We start from the raw sequence: 25,214 nt of genomic DNA, 5'->3' as shown, positions 1-25,214 counted from the left end.
ATTCAGATGCATACCACGCGCTGATATGAATATCAACAAGTGTTAGTATCTGAATTGAGCTATTCAATTTGCCATCGCCAGGGCCACAAAATGGAGGACGTTAAACCGAAGAAAAGCAGATGCTGACCATGGTTTCGGTCTCATTTGACCTCGTCAGAGCAACACACCGCCTTCTCCGACGGACAACGTTTTTTTTCATTTTCGACCTCGTTTTCGACAGATGTTTTACTCTGGCCTTCAATGGATAGTTATCGCTCCTTACAAGTTACATTAAAAGTGTCTTTTCGCCTTAGGCATTCGAACATTCGAAAATATGAAATCAATAGTTAACCTTGTGAATTGAAGAAAACGATCCATATGATTTTCACAATGATCCAAAACTAGTGAAAAATATTAAAAAAAAAAAACATAATTAGAGTATCATAGCATCTTAGCGTTGTCGGACATTTATCAGACCTAAAAATATCCCCAAATTTCAGCTATTCACTGATCTGTATCTTCAAACACTAGACATCATCATGAATAAATTTTTTCCATTGTATTCACAGGAATCTATCATTTTCTTAGTGTACCGTTGTTCATTTCCTTGAAAAATTTTTCATGATCATCCAAATTAACGTTAAGTATTTCCCTTCTTTCTATTTGGGCTGTATGTAATTTAAAAATTTATATTTGATGAACTCCCAAATACGAACGAATTGATTTTTCCCAAATATCAGAACAAAATATATCGGACTAGCAGAAATCTACACTTTCAGTATACCATGGAGAACTTGCCGACATCGAAGGAAAGTAGCGATAGACCGGTTTCGCTCTTGTTTGAGCTCGTCAGTATCGCGTAACTCAACCAATGATGCCAACTGAATGAAGCAGGGGACCTTTTGTTGAAAGTCAGTGGGGACATCGAAGTAATAAATAAATCGATGCGACATCTGGCGTTCAACGACCTAAGCTTTCGCATACATGGCTACTCAAAAGTAGATATATGCTTCCATCAGAACTGTTACTTTGATTGTTATCGATCCATCTAATTACTGAACTTCATTATGTTCTTTTCGTCGTGCCTTGGATCGCAATCTTCATTATCGTGAGTACTACTTCGAAATGAATCGATACAATGAGAATACATTCTGCGAAGACTTCGTCCTTCTCTGATCCTGGCTTCAACTGGCTTATGACTAGAATACACTCGCCTGGCCAGCGCTGGGACCATTATTGCACTGGCCCCCACTACGTAAGAACTATTTGGAATTACACAAAAAATTTCCTACATTAAGACCAGCAATGTAACTGGCCACTTTTAAATAAATATCTCTTCCAAAAGGTTATCAATATAATAAGTACGCTTGCAAAAATACGGGCCTAAGCTATATTATATATGTTCGTTGAATTTACTTTGAACGACCTTTTAAAATTGTAAATCTATGTTTGATACATTCAAGAAACATCTTTGGAATATTTTTTGAAATTCTGGAGTTCACACATCTAAAACCCGTAAGGGTGGTAAACTGAATATAATTGACTATAAATGGGACAAAATTGACTAAATGCTCTCGAAATGAAAATATGAAATGGCTAACTCAAAGTCAACTTCCCAGAAACTCGGAAGAAAAATCAAGATTGAAAGACGTTGGCGAAAATGATTTCATTTCGATACTGGCAATGAGGGTTGTTTTTAAGGTCTAACCCCGATCTTGTTGGGTTAGGTAGAAACTGAAAGCTCACAACGAAGAAATATTGTGGCCTTTGAAATGAAGCAAAAACGACATGCCTTCATCTGGAAACGGGACTAGAAGCAGCGACTAGAAATGTACAATGAATCTCACTTAATTTCACCCTAAATCTAAATATGTATATAATAATACTTAGTTTATTTGCATAACTTCGTTGTTTATGAAACTTTGCTTTTGTTCGTTGGGCTCAAAACCTCCAGAACGAGAAAGTTCAAAATAAAATTAGAAACTTGAAATGCGATAGGAGAGTACACAGCATTATTCGAATTTTGAACAAGGCTGGTTTCGACAAGAGTCCTCGTACTGACAGAAGTTGAAAAATTCCACAGAATTGGGACAGAAATTAGAGCAAGTTTTTAGTAAAATATTTGAAAAACGATATAAAGGTTCATGAAATGTATTTTGCCCAGCATTTCGTTGGTCATGTTTTCGTTGACATTTCTGAGTATTTCTTTGGTATATTTGTACTTTCTGCTCATTGAATAGAGCGTAAATGTGATACTGAGGATACTGCTGACTTGAAAGTAACCTCATACGATTTTAAAATTAAAATAAATAATTCGTTACGTTATATTTGGAATAAATAATTTATATATACATGTGAGTAAACACCCATTATTCCTTAACAGTTTCGGAATAAACTAAAATTTGGTTTATGACTAGCCTTGTTTCTTTTGCGGTACGAAGATGCTTGCTCTGCTTAATCATATACTTATTTACATCATTCAGTGAGTGGTGGTGACCTAATAGGTTAAAGAGAGCTTAAATCTAATCCTAACTTAGTGGACGTGTTGCGATGTGTTATCTCTCTTAGGGAAGGTATTTACAAGGGGTTCAATAGTTTCTGAAGAATAAACCATTGCTAATCTGGGCGTTTCGATAACGTGACCCAACTACGAACTAACTGTTATATAAATATCTACAAACTGACTAGAGATGACTAGAATTGGAGTGAAGAACGATTACCTCATATTCTCGTAGTAACCCCTAAGAAAAACAACGGATCAAAATTTCAAGCACCTTGAGTATAGATTGGTGTGTGAAGTGTTTCATGAGTGAAACACATCAGAGCATTTCGTTGTCAATCTAGGAGTTGTGGTGCAAGATACGAAATTATCAGTCTTTTATCCAGCATATACTCTAAGAGGAACTGTAGGGTCTGGAATTGTTTTGATTACTGACTCTTCCGCTGAACTCACCGCCCCCCCTGGCTCTTCCTTCAAACAAGCAGATTCCAGATGCTTGTTCAGATACGATTTGAGAGCGAAGGTCTTGTGACATCTCAGACACTCGAAATTTTTGTCGACCGAGTGCGTCTGCATGTGCGCCCTCAAGTTCGACCTATCGGCGAAGGCTTTCCCGCAGTGCGCACATCCGTAAGGCTTTTCGCCGGTATGGGATCTCAGGTGGCCCTGTAGGAGCCATGGACGGGAGAACTGTTTTCCGCACACACTACATCGGTGCGCTAATTTATGCGTCAGAACGTGCATGGCCAGCGCTGGCATGCTGACATACGCCTTTCCGCAAGTGATGCACTTTTTGGCGTTGTGAGAATCGAGGCTCCTATGCGTTTGTTTGTGCCTCGAGAGGTTACTAGAAGTGGCATATTGTTTACCGCATTCGCTACACGTGTATTTGGGTTTCTCGGGATTGACAGCTTTCGCCGTCAGTGTGCCAGTCGGATCGTCCGGTACCCGTCTCTTCTTCGATCTTCCGTCACTCACGAAGAACGCCTCGTAGGTGTAGGCTATCGTCTTCCCTGTTTTGTAGGATGGAATGTTGCTTGGTGTGTTCTCGTCCTGTTGAGCTTCCAGGACTTGGTGTTCCTGCTTCAGCATTTCCTCGTGGGTCGGCTCATGCTGCGGGATCGCGGGTGGAGTTGTCAAGAACACTGTGGTCGAAGCACTCAGGTCTAGAATGGCGTGCGCTGCGTGCAGATCTTCCTCGGCCGGCACCCTGATGATAGACTGGAGGATGGGTCTATCGTCGAGGGAGTACGGTCTGTATATGTCTTTCTTTTTCGGTGGAAGAGAAAGAGTGGCCCCGGTGCTGGTGTAGGTCATGGATAGTGATTTTCTTTGGCGCAAAGGCTCCGGAGGTGGAGGAACGAATTCCGAATTGAATGCTTTTGTTTCAATCACCGTGTTCAGTGTCGCATAGGAAGGAGTTTGCGACTGACCCGTCTGTTCGTTACGTGGTAGATAGGTGGCCGTGCAAGTTGTAGGATCTTGAAAGTAACCTGTAACAAGAGAGAAAAACCGTAAATATAGAAAAATGATAGTGAAATGATTAATCGACTCATGCATAGTCCCACAATGATAGTTCTGATTTTTTTGCTACAATTCAGATGACTACTGAGATTTAATAATGATTTTCTTGAATTTGTGACATAAAATCAATTCAGATTGACCAAAATTACGTTAATATGAAGATAAATTGAGAGGATGTAGACAAAGTGCTTAATTTCAGAAAAAGTAATCCTTTCTGGGCGTGACTCGAATCCTTTGTATTATATCATGTTTGCTGGTTCAGTGCTTTGATCATTGAGCCAAAAGAAGATTTGAGTTCCATCCGCAGAAGTCAATGTTAGAAGTATCACCTACGAGCTGAGGTGTAGGATAGTGAAAGTTGCAGTATGTAGATGATGCTATTAACAATGAATTCGGGGGTAGTGATTTTCTGATATGCGGATGAAACTTATGTGATTTCAGTGGCTTAGTTGACAGATAGCTAAACCTCCAATTATGAAGGTCGTTTTTCTGATACTCAATTATTTTTTTATGTCGCTAATTTTTCCTCAAATATAGGTAACACCCCCACGTCAAAAGTAATACAATATTGAATAAATTTGTTGGCGGCTATGATGGCCTTCGGTCCTTGCCCCTTGTAGCCATATGGAAATAAAACTTGAATTTTTTTCAATAGAACTTCTATGTACCTACGGCTCAATTTTGGTGTTTCTGTGCTTATAAACTCAACTTGAATTTTTTTCAATAGAACTTCTATGTACCTACGGCTCAATTTTGGTGTTTCTGTGCTTATAAACTCAACTTTTTAATATTCCAAATCACATGATCTTTGCTTTTCAGTAATATCGCCATTTCTTGTGACAACTTGTGTAGGAAATATGACAAGTAATCAATTGACAGTTTTGTCTTCTATAAAATGAAGTGTAGCGCCATCCTACCGAAAAACAAGCCTATTACTTTACAACAACTTAGTAGTAGTAGTAGTAGTAGTAGTAGTAGTAGTAAACTTTATTGAAACAATGTTTCAAAGGGCTAACGACCTAGGTCTTCCTGCCCATGTACAGAGTCATATTTTACAAAGTATAAAAATGTAAATAGATAAAAGGTTCAATTATTAGGTTGATTGAATTCATTGTATGTTAAAGAGAGTGTATTGAGTTTTCATCTTTTGTTCAGCAAGTGTTCGAATAGAGGTAGTCCAGGTAATTTCCTTTTGGGTACCTGCAGGGGGGACGTTAGATGACTAAGTGGCTCAATTATATTTATGTTGTGGTGTTGTTTAATAAATTTCTTATTCAATCTATGTATTGTATGGGCTATTGTTTCTATTTGGGTTTTTTCATATAGGTACTGGTTAGATGGATTGTGAAGTGGATTGTTGGGATGTCTCAACTTGGTAATTTTCCATAGACAGCTTCGTTCCGCTACTTCAATATTTCTCATCGTAGTTTTGTTGCATGAACCCAGTATCTGGTGACCATATTCAAGAAGAGGTCTGCAGATCATTTTGTAGATGTTTGACGCTGTGTTTGTATCTATGCCTTGATCTCTATATGTGAGTGACCTGAAGTGGCTAGCTCTGGTGGAGTTGATGTGCATCTTAAAGTTGAGTTTGCTATCAATTATCATACCGAGGTATCTGCAGTTTGTGACAGGCTTCAATATAGTGTTGTCCAGAGTAATTGCGAGCGAGTTATGGTTGATCTTGTGATAAAATATAATAAATTTTGACTTCTTGGGATTTGTTTTCATTCTCCACTTGTTCATCCATTGGGTCCTCTTCTCCTTGATCTTTTCCAGTTTTTTCATCATGTCCGATATGGTTTTGCCATGTGCAATAAGGGTGGTATCATCAGTAAACGTTAATATATATGAATTCATCAGATATCAGAGCAATATATATTATATAGGTATGGTGATAATGAAGAGCCTTGGGGAAGTTCTTGCTTTGGGAAGAATTCGTTGGACAATGCGTTTTTTATTTTAACTTGTATAGACTACTAAGGAAGTAATTTATTATTCTCAGCAATATACTGGAGATTATGGAGTTTGAATATGAGTCCTGAGTGCCAAATGCTGTCAAAGGCTTTTTGTATATCCATAAACATTGCAACAGAATGATGACCCTGTTTTCTCTTGCATTGAACATTTTGAGTAAGTATGATTAGTGTATGTATGGTTGACACTTTGTTCCTGAAACCAAATTGATAGATTGGGATCTTGTTGTCCATCAGTTTCATCAGTCTTGATTTTATTATTTTCTCAAAGTTTTTTCCTATTACTGGCAACAGCGTGATTGGTCTGTAATTCTCAATTTGTTTGGTGTCAGTCCTTGTCTTGGGAATCGTGATATTTGTACGAGACAAAGAGTCATATGCCACGAACAACCTCAACAATGAATGTGGTAGGTTTTTTCATATAACACATAACTTTGACGCTCTATACTAACAGATATAGTGAACTTTCGTAATTGGCAGTCTTAATCTCTAATTAATGTATTTTCAATTTCATTAAAACTTCACGAATCTTCTGTGAACATTTTTAAAATCTACAAAACGAGAATATTTCTAGGCCCACTGTGATGTTACAATAATTTATATAGACCCTGCATATTGATGAATATTAAACCATTTAATATACCTATCTTTCAACTCCAGAGTGGCAGTGGTATTGATTCTAAAACTAGAAAAAAAATACTGAAAATATTTTGATATTCTGATTGGAATGACACGAACACAAATTAGCATGAACATATTATTAAATTGAAATTGAATTGAAAATGATTGTTTTATGTGTACCTAGAAATTCCATTACTATTTGAAATCAACGACAGGCAACGAAATTTTGTTCGTTTCAACGAATTCATTTGTTTTTGATTGACCGATGAAAATTGAAATGCAAGTTTTCTGGAATGCATATCACCTAAATCATAATTGAGGTCCTGTTTTTAGCAGTATTCGAGTAGTGCAGTGTATCCGAAACCCATACATTCAATCGTGTGAAAGAATAGACTTCTCAGATTATAAATAAAAGAACACTTTTCCAAAACTGCTTTTTGGTGGAGGAGGGCATTATAATTTTGTCCGAATGTCTTTAATTTTCTAATTCTAAGCCAAAAATGGTCTCCAACGATTGACTTGGACACATATATGAAAAATTCGTGGACAAATTCAATTTTGCCAATACGCCGTGACTCTTACCAAAACAGGTAGGTTTTTGGTACGAATTTTGTGTTAGAGTTCGTTGATGGTCGAAATCCATTAATGGTTCCATTATAATTATAGATGTCTATCGTATTTAATTTATATTACAGACTCTTTAAGTTTCTTCCATAAATAAAAGAACGATAATTGAATAAATTTTCTTCTTTAACAGACAAACCTTCTCCTCTTCCCTTTGAAGGATATGTATCTCGATATCGATATATAAAAGAAATAATTATTCGAAAGTCGGTGATTCCTATCACAGAAGGTTGAGATAACATAGAATTATGTGGAGTTCACGAACCATAATGCATTTTCAATGGTCGCTATGGTTACGCCAGCCTACTGAAATTCAACAGTAAATCGAAAAGCAGGAAAAAGTATTGAATTTTTTTCTTACGTTATATTCATGTGAATAGCGACATATGATACGTTTTTAAAATTAGCAAAAAAATTTCAGCAAGATGAAAGAACTTTCAACTATAGTTTACATTGGAAAAATCAAAAATCCCTGTCGTATCTCGAAAATGGCTGTATCAAAAAATTTTATGAAATCATATTCGAATTTCTCACAAAAAAGTGCCTGTAGAATGTAACAACGGATTTCAAATACGAGTTCAAATAAGCGAGTTATTCAGCATCATTGAAAATGACAATTTCTCAATTTTCGTTCATAACTCAAAATCTATGAACGTTAGGCTGGATCTGTCTTCAGTTTTGGATTAGTCAAGAAAAAAGAGCTAGAGAATGTGTCATCAGTTTTCTTCTAGCTGCTATAGTTCTCGAGATCCCTTCAGTAGACAACGAATTTTGTCCACCATGTACTCAGTATCGACTTAATGCATGGCATTTAATTGAAATCGAACTGAAATGGAGCAAACGATGAAATGGGGATCTGCTGTGTTTATTCGCAGTTAACACCTTGTGCAAAACAGGCCGTCCCTGGCCGACGGCGGTGCAACAGCTGTGGGGTGAATGGGGAAAAGGAGCCCTTTAATTAAATCGGATACATTGCAACAGCTGGCCTTGAAACTCGGATACGAGGACGAGGAGGTATTAAAACGCGCGATGATCCTCTCTAAACTCCGATAAAAACAAACTTAATATCCGCTTTTGCACTACTAAGATATCCACCTGCATAATTTCGTGCCGAGCGCTACCGCGTTCATTACGACGACGAACGCTCTTTCGTACTTCCTGATCCGAGTGGAATCCTATTTGAATATCTTTGTTTTTCCTTGGATTGTATCCAGGGGAATCTCCAATTAAAACGTCCAGCTCCCCTTCAAATTGACGCTTATATAAATCGATATCAGTGGAGAGCCTTTGATGATGAGGAATTCACAGGTGGTTTGTCACAATTTGTTGCATGCATAATAACCAGTATCTGTAAACTCATTTTCGTGTCCAATCAGCACTTAGGCCATCTGGAGGCAGATGAGATTAATGGCATGAGAACTGATCAGATAATCACAAGAACCAGCACGGACGGAACTTTCACTTCTCTGATCCAAGCAAAGACGAATGGATCTATCACAAAGAACTCTGTATTCACAAGGACCTTGCTGGTTTACTGATGGCTCCAGTACCAAACAGGGCTCCAGAGTCTACAGTCGTAGACCGCTAATCGAACTCAGTGTTAGTCTGGGCAACATTTCAGGCGGAAATTTCGGCAATAAATTATGTGCCAACTATCTGCTTGACATGGGTTGAACGGGTAGGTCGATAAAAATCCTAAGGAATAGTCAAGCTGTCATCAAATCTCTCGCAGCTGACAAATGCAATTCAGTACAGGTACTCGAATGCAGATCTCATCTCTCCAAATTGGAAAGTCACAACAGACTGCAACTCAGGCTTTAGACATAATAACCAGTAACTGTTTTATTCAATGCGCCGAATCCTGGCATTGCATTGCCGTCGCCTAAATAGGAGACCAGAGCAACATACGCTACTAGTCCATCCATGAAGATGCTATTCGACCTCCCTTCCCTTCACATTTTTGTCCAGGGAGAGGCGAGACTAGCAACTCACAGGCTGCACCATCTAACCGTGAATGATCCTGGTAAACTCATTTTCGTGTCCAATCAGCACTTAGCCCATCTGGAGGCAGATGTGATTAATGGCATGAGAACTGATCAGATAATCACAAGAACCACCACGCACGGAACTTTCACTTCTCTGATTCCAAGCAAAGACGAATGACTCTGTCACAAAGAACTCTCTGTGTTAACAAGGACCTTGCTGGTTTACTGATGGCTCCAGTACCAAACAGGGCTCCAGAGTCTACAGCCGCAGACCGCTGATCGAACTCAGTGTTAGTCTGGGCAGGTTGGCGACAGTATTTCAGGCGGAAATTTCGGCATTAACTTATGTGCCAACCATCTGCTTGACATGGATTGAACGGGTAGGTCAATAAAAATCCTAAAGGATAGTCAAGCTGTCATCAAATCTCTCGCAGCTGACAAATGCAATTCAGTACAGGTACTCGAATGCAGATCTTATCTCTCCAAATTGGAAAGTCACCACAGACTGCAACTTATTTGGGTACCTGGACACTCAGGCTTTAGAGGCAACGAGTTAGCGGATGCTTTAGCCAGAGAAGGTCCAACCTGAGCGTTTATGGGCCTCGAACCTACTATTGGAATTTCTAATTCCTTAATTAGGGAACGAAACAATAGCTGGATAAGGCAGAGGGTCCTGGAATATTGGCGCAACACTGGACTGAGTCACTCTCACAGGGCCATCTCAGTACCTTCCAGTCTATTTACCAAACAATGGATAGGATTATCTGAAACCAATTTGGGATCTAAAACGGCGGTTTCCACGGGACATTGTAGACTCAGAGCTCACTCACACAAACTTAATATCGTCAATGAATCACTCTGCAGGCTTTGCCCAGAGGAAGACGAAACGATTCAGTACATCCACAGTGATTTCCCAGCGGTGAGTCTTTGGCTCTCTCTAGCTGAATTAAGAGAAACTCAAGAATTACTCCCCCTCTGACATTATCTCCTTCCTGAGTGAGATGGGACGTAATCACCGCACCATGGAAAAACTGTGTTGGTTGTTATTTTTATGGCCAAATTAACCATCTGGTTGGACCTGTTGGTTTATAATCCGTGGACCATACTGTCTATTTCCCATATGCATTGCAGTACACATTAAGTACACACATTAGGTACTCAAATAGGTAGGACAGGCAAACAATAAAAAATTACTTGCAGAGGGACACAAATAGGATAAGAAAATACTTCACGAAAGGGAGAATTAAAATCACGAATGAAATAATAATAATCCTCTCTGGAGACAACAGATTCACAAAGGTGAAGCAGTAGTAAAAGTAATTATAAACAACCAAGTAAACTGAAAGGAAAAAGCAAATATTTAGAGATCATAGCAGAGACATTGCAGAACTTCAGGAAGCAATGAAGGAAAACAGAAAGAAAGGAGGCAAGCCATATGTAATATATGTATACTCGTTCCTAAATACAAATGAAGTAAAAATCCCGAAAACGATAACAGTTAATAGTATAACGTACGCAAACGTTATATCCTTGAACGTAGCAGAAAATGAACTAGGAAGAATTTCGAACACATTCATATTGTCCTAGCGTGAATTGGGTTGCCTGTTGCCGGTTTGGCAGGCGTTTTTTGACCCAGTTGCGAGCAACACTTTACGGGCAGGGAACAAAACTCTTCTTCTGTCAATCACGACAATAACAATATCATCGTCGGATGCGCCAAAAGTTTTCCTCAAAAACTCAGAGCAATCCTAATATCGCCGCATTTATCGCACTGTTGAAATAATCTATTAGTTAAACTAGAGAGAAATTGAGCAACTTTGAGTGAAGTGCCTTCTATATCAGCTAGGTGATAACCACGAAGCCGGTACAGAAGGAAGGTTAGTTGTTTACATATGAACAACGATAGAGTAGACTGATGAAACAATTAAAGAAAAATTGAAAACATAAAAAATATTATATACAAGAAAACAAAGGAATTGCAGATGGACATGTTTCTCAATATTATATTGAAAGACATATATTATGTATATTTGAGTTTGACTGTGAGGAGCATTCTTTATAGAATAAGGATACATCGGCTTCCCCAATAAATTAATTCCTGGCTTCATAAATCGAGTAATTCCTAGGATAATCTTCTAGCAAACGCAACACATTCAACTATGACTGGTTCTTCTCAGTAAATCAAGTATGTAAGTCGAACAGACTGGAAAGTCATATAGGGCCAGAGCCAAAAGAACTGACAATATGTACCCTTTTATGGAAAACATCAACCTGATATTCAAGCCTCACGTTGTATTAACCCAATAGGTGATTTTACACAACGACGAACTAGACCTAATTATTTCCATGAAATAATGAAAAACGAACTGAACGCGACCAATCCAATCATACAAAAAGCACATAACTCTTAATTGACCGATGTTGTCAATTTTCCCATAAAATTCATTATCCCCGAATACATTAACAATGCAATTTCGATATATATTTCTGTACTCGAAACACATTCATAATTAGTAATTAGCCGATTCAATTATTCTCTTGCATACAATTTCCATTCATGATAAGGGGTGAATTGTTCGGTTGGTGCCCACATATATCGGGTGAATCAAGTATGGACTAGGCGCTACTCAGCTATTTTGCCACGTATAACGATGTCGTTTGTAGGCAACAGCGTACGGGCTAATTATTACATCATCTGATTATGATATTACATACGCAAGTGCTCGATGTAGTGTGGATTTCTCCGAATGGAGTGACACAAAAATAAAATATTCAATCACATTAGAACACAAATTAGTCAATAAAAATTTGGTTCCCACAAAAGAGTTTTCGTCCTGATTCACTTTTCGTACTGATTTACTTTTCGTCCGGCTTTCGTCACTAAGCAATATATTAGATCTCGGGGCGATTGAATCAATTTTGTTAATACAGAATTTGATGAAAACATTAGTGCCTGTGACAATAACTGTCATTCGATGTTGTCAAATTAATTCTTTACTAAATCAGCTAGATCTTCCCAGTGAATTAGGTACGTGGTCTGAATGTTAGTGTTCAGTATAATCAAGAATGGATAGTGATAGCGATATGGACTTCAGTAACACTTGACCAGAGCTCAGTTAATTGGCAATTATGGACACCTTGGTAAGGTCGTAAAACGGGTAACTTCTTATTTCTAACTGTCTATTACAGTCGAGTCTGCAACTTGGTAGCCGAGGCGCAGCCGATGATAGCAAGCAGTCGAGACAATATAGACAGTTTCTTGCCCATTTGCTTATTACATTTTTTCGTTGACCTCACATACCTTTATGAAAGTAAGAAGATATGGTCCCATGAAGGTGTTCGAAATTGCCAATTCCTTAAGCTCTGGTGAAATGTAACTGTTATCTACAGGCTGGGCTTTTTAAAACGAAACAGACGAGATAACGGGGGGAATAAATTTATTTCGAAAAAATGCTCGGACAAGTCGATTTTTGTTTCGAGGGGGACAACTTTTAAGGTCAAATTCACAACTATATCGCTTCAACCCTTAGTGTTAGAACACCAACCGCTAAATTTTGAATAGGAACGATAGGGTATGTGATACCTCATTCGAAAGGCCTTTTTATCCTGAATTCAAGTTATTAATTTTTTTTCTCATTTAATGCATTCGTTTTCGGGATATTCAATTTTGAATTTCGTACAGTACCAGTCATTCCGCAAACCATGCTATGTGAAATCATCAATAATTTGATTAATTCATTCTGTGGTTACGATGGTAACCGTTAATTGTCAACATTAGACAACGAAATAATTATTATTGGTAATTATTTTCTTCAACAATTAAGATGGTTGTTTCGTCTGTTTCATTTTAAAAAGCCCACCCTGTATATCGCCATCACTATCCATTCTTGATTATACTGAACTCTAACATTCAGACCACGTACCTAATTCACTGGTAGCATTTAGCCTATTTCGTGAACAATTAATTTGACAACATCAATGACAGTTATTGTCACAGGCACTCGTGTTTTCGTCAAATTCTGTATTCACAAATTTGATTCAATCGGGCCGGGATCTTATACAGGGTGACTGTAAACAAATTCGAAGGACTTAGGGAGATGATTCCTCGATGACAATAAGCAGGGGTAGTTCCTATAATTTTTTTTTTCGAAATCGACCTCCCTTCCAAGATACAGCTATTGGAAGGCGATGACGAGTTGACAGTTTTTAATTTCTTTTTACGGGTTCTAAGAAAAACTGAGTCATAAAACTATACTTAATATGAAGTAGATATTACTCACACAATTTTCTTTAGATTTCACATCTTTATTATTAAGGGTTGAAAATAATAACCCCCTATTATTTTTTTTCAAAAATTGTTTTCGTGGTATAAATATTCGAAAAAAAGTTGTCTTATGGTTTCCATTCAATTCTGGAGAAAAAAGTCCTTTGCAAAATTTCGATACAGGCGATACTTTTCTCGGAATAAATAAAAACTTAAAAGCAGTTTCGATCAGTTTCAAGTTTTCAAGTGTTCCATGGAATGAAATATACGGAGATTTCGTCTATCTTTCTGTCTGCCTTGTTATTTTCAACCCGGAAAAGCGTAAAGATGTCTGCGCATTAGCATAAAAAAGTATTTTTCAGATTAGAACAAAAAATTTAAGGTTGGGAGAGATGGGAGGAGGCGGTTGTGCCCCCCCCTCCAAATTCGAATCCTGGATCCGCCCCTGCTACTAAGAGCAGTAGTTTTCTGATTCAGTGTTTTTTAGAACCCGTAAAAAAAAATCAAAAACTGTCAACTCGCCATCGCCTTCCAAAGGCTGTATCTTGGAAGGGTGGTCGATTTCGAAAAAAAATCATATTAACTACCCCTGCTTATTTTCAACAAGGAATCTTATCCCCTGCATTCCTTCGCATTTGTTTACAGACACCCTATATATTGCTTAGTGACGAACAGCCGGACGAAAAGTAAATCAGTACGAAAAGTGAATCAGTACGAATCAGTACGAAAAGTACTCAGAACTAGATTCTTGCATTCACGATCGAAGTATCTCCGAAGTAATTGTAGACACTTCAAGGTAGACATTCTGTTGAAAAAATAATAAGTTGTATATCTCCTGGTAAAATATGGTCACAGTTCACTGAGCGCTGAATCAACGAGCGTTGGATATTTTTCGACCAACAGGACATGTTTTATTTATGTCTATCAAGTACCTACTTGATTTAACGTTCAAGCTGTGTGGAACCACTGTAAATCACTCCGCAACTACAACAAAAATAAATCGAAATCGATAAAACCCGCAAGCCGATCTTGTATCGTTTCCAGAAATTTTCCAATTACCGGAATTGAATCCACTAAACACGTATTTTCCATCCAGCGAATATTTCATTTCCAATCCGTACATGGCTTCCTATTGCGAATCGAATTAAAACCGAAAAAGCGCGGCCCATATTTCGCGGATTTTGTCTCCGCGATAATGGAAATTCATTTGGCAAATGCATCAAATCGAACAATTCTGATGCACGGGCGACAAATATAAAAGAAGCAATTAACTTGTTGCTGTCTAGCTCGCCCCGTCGAATTTCACGTGCAATTTGTCGATATTTCCACGATGAAGACGGTCTGTGGGTAGCAGGAAAATTGGATCATGCTGTATGGGTAGTTATCGAGGGTTGGCAGCTCGCTTCCAGTTACGAAAGGAAAACGTGCACTTTTATAATTTGCTGGAGTTCTTTTGGATCTGATACTGCTATTATCCCCGGTTCTATAATTTCGACAATAGCCGCTTTGTGATTAATACATATTCTCTATAAATACATAGCGGGCGAATATAGAATAACTGTTATTATTTTCTGCTTCCGCCATTGTAACCGAATATATCTTCCCTTTTCAACGAATATTTCGATACGTTTTTGGCCACTCTATTTCAAATGAATATTTATTTTAAAGGGTGTTTCAAATTGTACGAAGGCGTAGAAGGGCCACATAATATTTTAAAAATATTTTTCCTTAAATTCTGACTTTGAAGTCGGAATTTAGTTAAATTCCGAGTTCAAAGTCGGAATTTAACAACGTTGTTCTACGACGACATAGATTATTTCTCCATATATACAGAGGGGGGGGGCTGGGAGCTCAATGTTATTTTATGGTTACTATTTCAGTACTGGGGGGGGGAGGTTGTGCCCAACCTTTCCTCTACCCGTCTATGACCATAATTTCATAATTATTCAAAAACATGGACCTAATGACAATTTTCTCCAATAAAATACAAGTTCAATATTTATTAAAGAACAACGTGTTTATTTTGTGAAATCTGAATCCTCTCATGAATATCTCAGCATATTTGGAAATGAACCAATTCGTCATAGAGCTGCCTATATGAGGTTTTCTCACCGTTGTAATGACCTCTTCATGTAAGAAACATTAAAGCACACCGGGTGTACCTCGAGGTGTACTGATTTCTTGTCCATTGAGTACATATGAGAAAGAAATTTTTTCATAAAATATCCGGAATGTACCTTAAAAACAGTTATGTCTAAAAAAATATTCATGTCATTTCATGTCTGTAGAAGGTTGTCATATCATTGTTATATATATATTATTTTCAAAAAGAGTGTTACATTGTTATGACCACTCATAGAAGAAAACTCAAATAATAATGTACACCCTGTGTACATAATATATGTGGCCCTTCTACGCCTTCGTAAAATTGCGCGTTTTTTTAAGAATAAATAAAATATAGATGGCGCACCGAATTTGTCTGGGTATTTTGACATTTGAAAAGTATGATGTACGACATTTATAAAAATGGCTTCGTACACGATACAACAACGCGTTCAGATGGTTAAATTATTTCATGAAAATCAGCGTTCTGTGAAAAGTGCTTTTTAGAAAATTATGTGAATTTTATGGTTTACATAATCGTCCACCTGCAAGCACTGTTGGTCGAATTATTAACAAATTTCAAGAGACCGGTTCGGTCATAATCGAATTTTTGTGGCCCGAATTAATAAATATTGATAAAGAGGACATTTGGTTACAACAGAATGGCGCTACACCTCACTTTGCAAATGACACAATTCATTTATTGAAACAATAATCTCCGGGACGAATAATCTCCATAAACGCTGATGTCAATTGGCCACCAAGATCATGTGATTTGCCATCGTTGGACTATTTTCTTTGGGGGTTATGTGAGAAGCCAGGTCTATAAGAATAATTCACAATCGCTTCTCGAACTAAAGAATGAAATTATTCGAGTAATCAGTGAGTTAGAGCCTCAATTATGTCAAAATTTCATTGAAAATTTGAACGTCTGTGGAGCTGGAAGAGGAGGCCATTTGGCAGATATTATTTTTCGTACATAAATGTCATAACTGATACTTCAATTACCAATAAAAAGTTTTTGAAAACGATTCCAAATTATGTGTTTTATTCGTTAAAAAAAAACGAGTAATTTTAAACTCCCTTTATAATGCTGACATCGAAGGAGAACACCACCAATATTTGTCATTATTCTTTTCTCACTCACATACACAAAGTCTGTTTAATTAAACGCACTCTCATTTCAGTCAGTTTTCTTGTTTCTGAGAAAAACAATTGAAATTGCTTTTCAGGTGCCATCTTTAGGGAGGGGCTATACGTAAGCGGGATCTGCTAAAAAAAATTTTATATAAAAGAACCGCTTTATTTTGTAACAAAACTCCCTAGATTTTTTTGCAACTATTTCATTTATACCCTGCTCAGTATGAAGGTGATCTACTAGGATATATTGAAAAATACTCAGCTTACTATAGAACCAAACAAAATTTCAATGTCAAAATATTTTAATACTCAACATATTCTCCTCTTAATTGGATACATTTATTACAGCGAACCTGCAACGTCTCTAGACCTTTCAAAAAAAATATTTCTTCTTGCTCTGCAAACCAGACCTCCACAGTTTTCAATACCTCCTCGTTGGAAGAAAATTTACGACCTTTTAAACTTTTTTTTCAGTTGAGGAAAGAGATGATAGTCAGATGGAGACAAATGTGGTGAATAAGGGGGGTGTTCTAGTAATTCAAACCCCAAATCACGAATTTTTTGCATGGCAACATGAGATTTGTGTGCAGATTCGTTGTCCTGCAAAAACAAAACATTTTTGGATAGCTTTCCGCGTCTTTTCTCTTTGATTTTGTTACGTAGAGTGGTCAGTAATGTCGAATAGTATTCTCTGGTTATTGTTTTACCCTTATCCAAAAAATCAATTATGGTTACTCCATGGCAATCCCAAAAAACTGAAGCAAGAACTTTTTCAGCAGATTTTTGGACACGCAACTTCCTAGGTCTTGGAGAATCGATTGTTGCTTTGTTTCTGGATCGTAGAAATGTAACCAAGTCTCATTCACAGTAACAATTCGGTTTAAAAAGTCTACATCGTTTTCAAATCGAGCACAGATCGAACGCGATACTTCTACCCTTGCACGCTTTTGGTCAACATTCAAACATTTGGGATCCATTTAGCAGCAATTTTACTCATATCCAAATTGACGTGAACTATATGATTAACGCCTTCGTATGAAATATTCAGTGCTTCAGATATCCGTTCTAACCCAATTCAACGGTCTGATAGAATCATGTCATGAACTGCATAGATATTTTCGGAGACTGACACAGAAACTGGTCTTCCTGATAGGTCATCATCTTCAATGGAAAATTTACCTCTTTTAAAGCTTGCAGTCCAATTTTTCACGGTGGCATACGAAGGACATTGATTACCAAGGGTATTAAACATATCTTCGTAAATCTACTTACCTCTTAACCCTTTTAAATACAGGTACTTAATGATGGTTTCGATTTTCACAATTTCAGTGGACATCTTCTGTCTTCTAATTTATTGCGTAACTCTGGTTTACTTTTTTTCACCTCAAACTTCACAAAGACACTTCTAATGAGTTATTGTTCGTTGCTATGGTAACGCAATATTTTTGTTTGCATGGAACTGGTCTAGGCTAACTAGATATCAATACATCCTCGTATGAATGGACATATGTGGCAATGATAGTGAACAAAGAAGTTGGCCTAGGAATTGTGTTATTGTTAATCGACTCGGGAAGAATATAAAGAAGACGTAACAAATAGACTTAGTGACGTGTGAATCTAAGCAAGTTTTAAAATATAAAAAAAAATGTATATTCAACCTATTTCCCCTAAAATTTTCTCTTTTCCATTTCAATCTCAATTATTGAACGTCGTTCAATCTTGAATACCAAAAACAGGTTTTCTATTCCAAATGATTTCTGTGATAAAGATTGATTCTACAAATGTATTCTGTATTTTTCCAAAAATGGTCACGTATACGTTTACCACTCGATATCTCTCCTTCGAGAAACTCCTCACAAAACGTGGGTCATAAAATGAAAGCCTTATGTTTTGTTCCGCCGGCGAAATCATCATAAAGCGCTGGAAATGATATCGAACAACTCACCGTTGTAGAGTAGAGTAGTCCCGTGAGGCGACGTGGGGGGTGGACTAGGCGCGGTAGCCCCCGCTGTGGGACTCGAAGGGCCCCAGCATGAGGCCGCCGGTGAGTCCCCCACAACGTCTATTTCTTCCTCTTCCTCATCCGGAGGATCGGCTCGATCGGGCCATGGGTATGCCTTCCATTTTTTCGCCATGAGACAGCGCGGCATGCTGTTGCTGCTTCTGTGGTCCCTGGAAAAAAGGCATCAGATAGTGAAAATTTTACCGAGTCAGTTATTCTCGAAAAAGAGCTTGGACGAACGATAGTAAAATCTGAATGCTAAAAATCTGCATATTTTAGTCAAGTTTTAGTACTTGTCGTTTGCTGAAGTATGTTCAAGGACCTGAAATATGGCGTAAAAAGATTTTATTGATCTTTTCTGGCGTATTTCATTCAGAGTGAGTCTTTGACTCGTAAAGTAGGTTCTTGAGGTCAAAAGAAACACTTTTTTCTTATAACATTTCTTCCGATTCGGCCCTGATAAAAAGATAATAATACAGGGTCTTTCACGAGGAACCTCACCCATATTTATACGGGAAACTACTGAACGTATTTTCATGAAATTCAGCACTTATAAGTATTTCACGATGCTGATGAAATCTAAAATATTTTCAAGGCATGACCACCTCCGGTTTTTCCGAAAATGACGTCAACTTCCGTTTTTCAAATTAGAACACCATTTTTTTATTGCAGAAATAGATTCCTTAGAAAATTTCAAGTTATTTTGATGTAACATTTTTCAGTTTTGGTTGGAAAATTCTCTCTGAGCGCTAAAATTCGAAAAAAAAATCGAAAATAGAGCTCCGCTGAAACAAGAATAACATCGAGGTTTTTGGATGGAAAATTTTCATTTTTGGGATTTTTCAAGATGTAAGATTGATGTATCCACTTTTCAATCGAAATCGCGATTCATGATACAGGGGGTGAAAAAATCGCTTTCAAAGTTAGGGATGACAAAATCGTGAAAAATCAATTTTTTCAAATTAGAACCCCATTTTTTTTATGGTAGATATTGAATCTACGTTGAAAAATAATTTGAGTGTATACATCACACCCTTGCCCTAAAATGGATGTTTTCTGAGTAATTCACAAAAAACTGTTTTTCGTCTTGAATTTTCAGCTATTTCTTTTCCCTTCACGCCAAAAAGATGAAACTTTCAGGAACTGTAGATTCAATATCTGCCATAAAAAAATGGGGTTCTCATTCGAAAAAATTGATTTTTCACGATTTTGTCATCCCTAACTTTGAAAGCGATTTTTTCACCCCCTGTATCATGAATCGCGATTTCGATTTTTAAAGTGGATACATCAATCTTACATCCTGAAAAATCCCAAAAATGAAAATTTTCCATCCAAAAACCTCGAAGTTATTCTTGTTTCAGCGGAGCTCTATTTTCGATTTTTTTTTCGAATTTTCTCGCTCAGAGAGAATTTTCCAACCAAAACTGAAAAATGTTACATCAAAATAACTTGAAATTTTCTAAGGAATCTATTTCTGCAATAAAAAAAATGGTGTTCTAATTTGAAAAACGGAAGTTGACGTCATTTCCGGAAAAACCGGAGGTGCTCATGCCTTGAAAATATTTTAGATTTCATCAGCATCGTGAAATACTTATAAGTGCTGAATTTCATGAAAATACGTTCAGTAGTTTCCCGTATAAATATGGGTGAGTTTCCTCGTGAAAGACCCTGTATAGCCATTCTAAATTTTCATAATGAGCTATGCCACCCCTGGAGATACAAAATTGCCGTCAGAATAACAAGCAAAATCTATGACACTTCACATCTGTGGATCTTTTAAACTGAGTTGCATTCGGTCAAAGTACCCAATTTTCCGAATACCACAGATATTTTTTATTTTTGAACATCGAATTACTCGAAAACAGCGCATTATACGAGAACATATAAAGAATACTTTCATTTCGCAAAACGTTCAAATATTCATTAAATAGCGTCCAATTTAGTTTCAAAAGTTGGGTTCTCTGCATTTTTGGTATTTTTATGGTACTTAATGGTCATAATGAGAAAACTGAAAGAAGTGAATGATATCTTGTGTTCGAAAAAAATTCATTAAACAAATAAAAAACTACATTCCAAAATTCATTTCATTCGATAGAACGTTTGTGAGATAGAACTAAATTTTTAATTTTTTTTATGGTTTTTGAACAGCCTGATATTTTAAACCGATCCGATTCGGACAGCATCGTAGAGGAAAATAGTATTTGTTTTGACCTCAAGAATCTACTATTGAAATATTTGTAAGAGTCAAGGACTCGCCGTGTATAATGGGGTTACATTTCACTGCGGCCTGTAGGAGAAATAATAGCTCAAGAATCTCCACTCAAAAACGGCATTCACTAGTTCTTAATTTACGCTTTCAATTTTGTGCGTAAAGCCTTGATTTTTGAAGTAAGGAAGCCTTGATATCATCCCTTCTCTTTTCTTCCAATTTAGTTGGTTTTTATGAGCAAAAAAAAACTCTACATCAAAGTTGAACTTTAGTGCCCATAAAACTTGTTTTCATAATAATTTTTCGACGGTTTTTTAATATATCAAATCATCATATCAAAATAGCGGCAGGGTGATATCAGCGATAAAATGGGGTATTTTCCTAAATTTCGAAATATATGTCATTAAAATCCTTATAACTCAAATATATCGAAATATATTTTCTTCGAATTCAACATATTGCATTTTGTCTGTATTCACTTACGAAAATTCTGATTTCAGAAGTGCTCTCTTATGAACATTCTACGTCATTTTTACAATCCGGCAACGCCCATTTGTGTCAGTGATGGTCATGAAAGCTTTCTGATCACCATAGACGTAATAAATATCAAGTTTGGTGATCACACTTGACAAGAATAACAAACAATGACACGAAATGTCATCGCTTTTAAGAAGGTATAGACACAGATTACAGAAACAATTTTTTGTAATCTGTGGATATCTTCTTGATCGATTCCAGTGTTGTCGAATTAACAAAAATTACTAGACTTGAATAAAGGCATTCTACGTCACAAGCTTTCACACATTCGAATGTTTACTAAGTTTCGAAGGGTATATTTCTGAAATGTCTGAATTTTGAAGCGAATCTTTTACGTGTTGGATAACTAATGGAAAAGGCTTTCCATAAATAATCTTGAATTCGAATTTAGAGTTTTAGGAAACTTGCCCATTCTTTATACATTGTATATTGCAACAATTTCCATAGTGATATACTTCCAAAATTCAGGAGTACCTGAAAATAATTCAATATTCCTAATATTACCTTTCGCGTGGTTTCTATTTTTCCACTATATCAGTTCGTAATTCAGACTTTTGCTCATAGATGTGGCCTCGGGTGTGGCACACTTCTGTATTTGTTTACACTTCACATTATCAAGATAGTTCATCTTCAAAGGGTTTTTGGCGATAGTTTTTGATGCACAAAATATTTCACCCTATGAGTCGAGTTTAGTATGTTGGTAACAACCCATTTCCATCAAAAAACCCTAAGCAACGGTTTTTTGTTTACACTTGTCACTGCATCAAGATAGTTCAACTTCAGAGGGTTGGTGGGGGGGAAGTATTTTATGCACAAAATAATTCACCCTATGAATCATGTTCAGTATGTTGGTAGAAACCCATGTCCATCAAAAAACCCCGAGCTCCCCTTTTTTTTTATTCATTTCACTGTATCAAGGTAGTTCAACTTCGGAGAGTTATGCGGGGGGGTATTTTTTACATTCTATATGGTATAAGCGAAATTGAAAGAAAAAAACCGCTGCTGGAAACTGTTGCTGCCTTCAAAACGTTTAAAAATCTTTGGAGGGTTTAATCATATCTTCAAAAAAAAAAGATCTTGGATAAATTCAAATTTAAAAAACTTTGAAATGATGTGTTACTCAACTAATATACCCTATTCTAACTCTTGAGGTTAGTTTGGATGCTAGAGGTATGATTCTGGAATTCAGAATACCTACACTCCTTTGTTCAAAACTTATTTGCTTGGGAAATTTATTCGAAGGTTTTGGTTATCTCATTTCAGAGCTGCAATTGAGATTTCGCATGAAAGTTTTGATGAATATTTCCATAGTTCTTTTAAATTCGTGTGCACAATCACGGTTTTCATTGAAATAAAATATTGCTAGCCGAAAATAAATAATAATTTTCGGAGAAACATGCAACTGGTATACCAGTTGCATTCTCAATGATGTACCAAAGTATTTCACTTCGAACCGAAATGGAAGATGAGGATGGTAAATTTCCAATTGATCTATAACCGACCTCTCACATCTGACTTTCTGAGTCTTATACATCTTCAGGTGGGTGAATGCATATTTTTCATCAAGTATCCGCCACATCAATTCAAATGTTGTATAAAATCTTAAAGACTAGATTCGTTACTAAAGTTTGAATATTACTAATATCATAGCAGCCCTTAGAGATAGTTGAGTTCAAGAATACATCCTTTGAACTGTACGTATTGTTCTGCTTATAGAATGAATTTCTAATTATTTTTTTTTAGAAGAAACGTAATCACCAAATTATTCTCAAGAATGATCACCTGTTGAAGGCTGCTAGATTCAGAGTGAAGTTCCCTGATTCTTTAGTATTTCACTCCATACAATACATAATTTGACAATTCCACCCAACAGCTGTACCCTTGTCCAAATAACCCATTTTTCTGCAAGGCGATAACTAACTGATAGTTATTTGTGCAACAAGTGAGTGAATTGTTATTATGGATAGAAATAATAGAATTATAGAATTACTGACATAATTCGCTATTTGCCAACGACTTTCTAATCGAAAAAAGTATCTAATCAGAGTTTTGAACTATAAGATAATCTTTATTCATCTTTGTGTATTATAATAAGTCCACCCTTTGACTAGAAAAAAATTTCTTCAATGCACACACCTGTTGTATACATAACTATTTGATAGAAATGGAGCCGAGGAAAAATCAGTTTTTATAGGAACTGTGCAGGCGAAAACAATCAGCTCAATAATTGGAGAGTTGAGATGTGATTTATTCAGAGAAACTATATCCATAATAATTGTCGAGAGGCACTAGTTAAAAGATTTCATAATATCAATGAAAATTGATCCAGCGACAACAGTTTCTGTTGATATTATTTTATGGATAAGTGAAGTACTGATACAAAAGTTTAGACCCATTTCAATTCGGTAGATTATTTCCAAGTTGAACAAGAAAAATTAGTTTTCAAATTCTCGATAACCTGAGATTTTTCGGATATGTAATATGCCTTAATTATAATTGTCTAATGAACTTCTTGTATTAGTATATTGTAGTATAACACTGACTCATTGTCATTAAATTTCTCTACTGAGAAACTCCGTCTTGTTTTATGATAAAGTGCGAAATTATGAAGTCTTTGCAGTCAAGTGTCTGCTAGTGCTTACACAGCTAAAAAATTATACCTATAGTTCCGAAATGACTTCACATTAATTGCATTTTATCAAGTAGTTATATTATTTGAAGCATTTTTCTTTTCATCAAAAAATTTGAATTAATGATTGAGGAAAAACTGTCAGGAAATTTTTTTTATTGGAATTTGTGCGTTGAAAACTATGATCAATTCGCGAAAAATTTGATGTGCGATAAACTGTTAAGATAATGTTTGTTAGTTCCTCGAATTCCAAATGGATCAAAACGTTTCATTCTTCATAAGTCTATTCCAAGATATTTCTGGTAGTTTCAAATCATTTATAGCACTTAGAAGGTGTAGGTACTATCTGGGTTTAAGATCATGCTAAAAGTTTTCCATTGTATTCCAGGAAGATGTGTGGAGATAAAAGGGTGAAAAAAAAATCTAAAAATCTTCACCCCTTACCTGTTAGCCTCGTTCCCAACAACGAGCGAACAGTTGTTTCGTTCATCAACCCGAAATCACACACACAGAGCCGATAACGGACACATCAAGACGGAAAAATAGAGCCGCGGAAAACTGAAAGTGAGCGGAAGTATAGTGTGGAAAGAGAGACAGGAAAAACGGGCCGCAGCCGGCGAAACAGAACAAACTAAACAAACAGACCCCTTGTCGTTTCGTTTTGACGCTCGCTTCTAACCCCGCTTCGCTTTTATACGAAGGGAAGTGCGCCGCTGTGGCAAGAAAGGTGGTTGCGCACCCCTCTCGATCGCCGACGAAAGTTGGTGCGCCGTCAGGAATGGGGTGCCGCGCATCGATTGCCCCCTACGCTTTACGTGTCGGACGGTGGTGGAAAAAAACAATTCCGCTGTGCGAAAAATTCGCCCGAGGAATGTTGCTTTCAGGAATCGCGACTAACCCAATCAACAGATATGCAGATTTCGCGGTTTATTTTCTTGCCGTCTTTGGCTGTTACGAAATAATTAGTCGTTAGTGTCTGCGAAGAGGAAAAGAATCGCGATTTTTAGTTAGATGATTTATTACTTCATCAGTACACTTTTCACTTTTATTTTAGCACTCGGTTGGCAATGAAATAATTTTCTCAATTTTTTGTAACTAAAGCAGAGTACGGTTGGCACTCA

The 25,214-nt window shown here is 36.8% G+C and overlaps 1 protein-coding gene across 1 annotated transcript; it reads right to left on the bottom strand.

Moving 5' to 3' along the window:
- Positions 1-807: 807 nt before the first annotated feature.
- Positions 808-24,741, bottom strand: LOC123322788 (transcriptional repressor scratch 2-like). The gene is made up of 3 exons (XM_044910805.1): positions 24,538-24,741; positions 18,662-18,888; positions 808-3,972 (listed from the first exon to the last, which is right to left on the bottom strand). Exons 2-3 carry the CDS (start codon positions 18,864-18,866, stop codon positions 2,858-2,860), a joined length of 1,320 nt encoding a protein of 439 aa, XP_044766740.1. The 5' UTR covers positions 18,867-18,888; positions 24,538-24,741; the 3' UTR covers positions 808-2,857.
- Between the last annotated feature and the right edge of the window lie 473 nt (positions 24,742-25,214).

This window comes from Coccinella septempunctata, chromosome 1 (assembly GCF_907165205.1).
Source record: "Coccinella septempunctata chromosome 1, icCocSept1.1, whole genome shotgun sequence".
Taxonomy (NCBI): Eukaryota; Metazoa; Arthropoda; class Insecta; order Coleoptera; family Coccinellidae; genus Coccinella; species Coccinella septempunctata.
The sequence above is the reverse complement of the archived record's forward strand: the minus strand, read 5'-3'. Positions and strand labels throughout refer to the sequence as shown.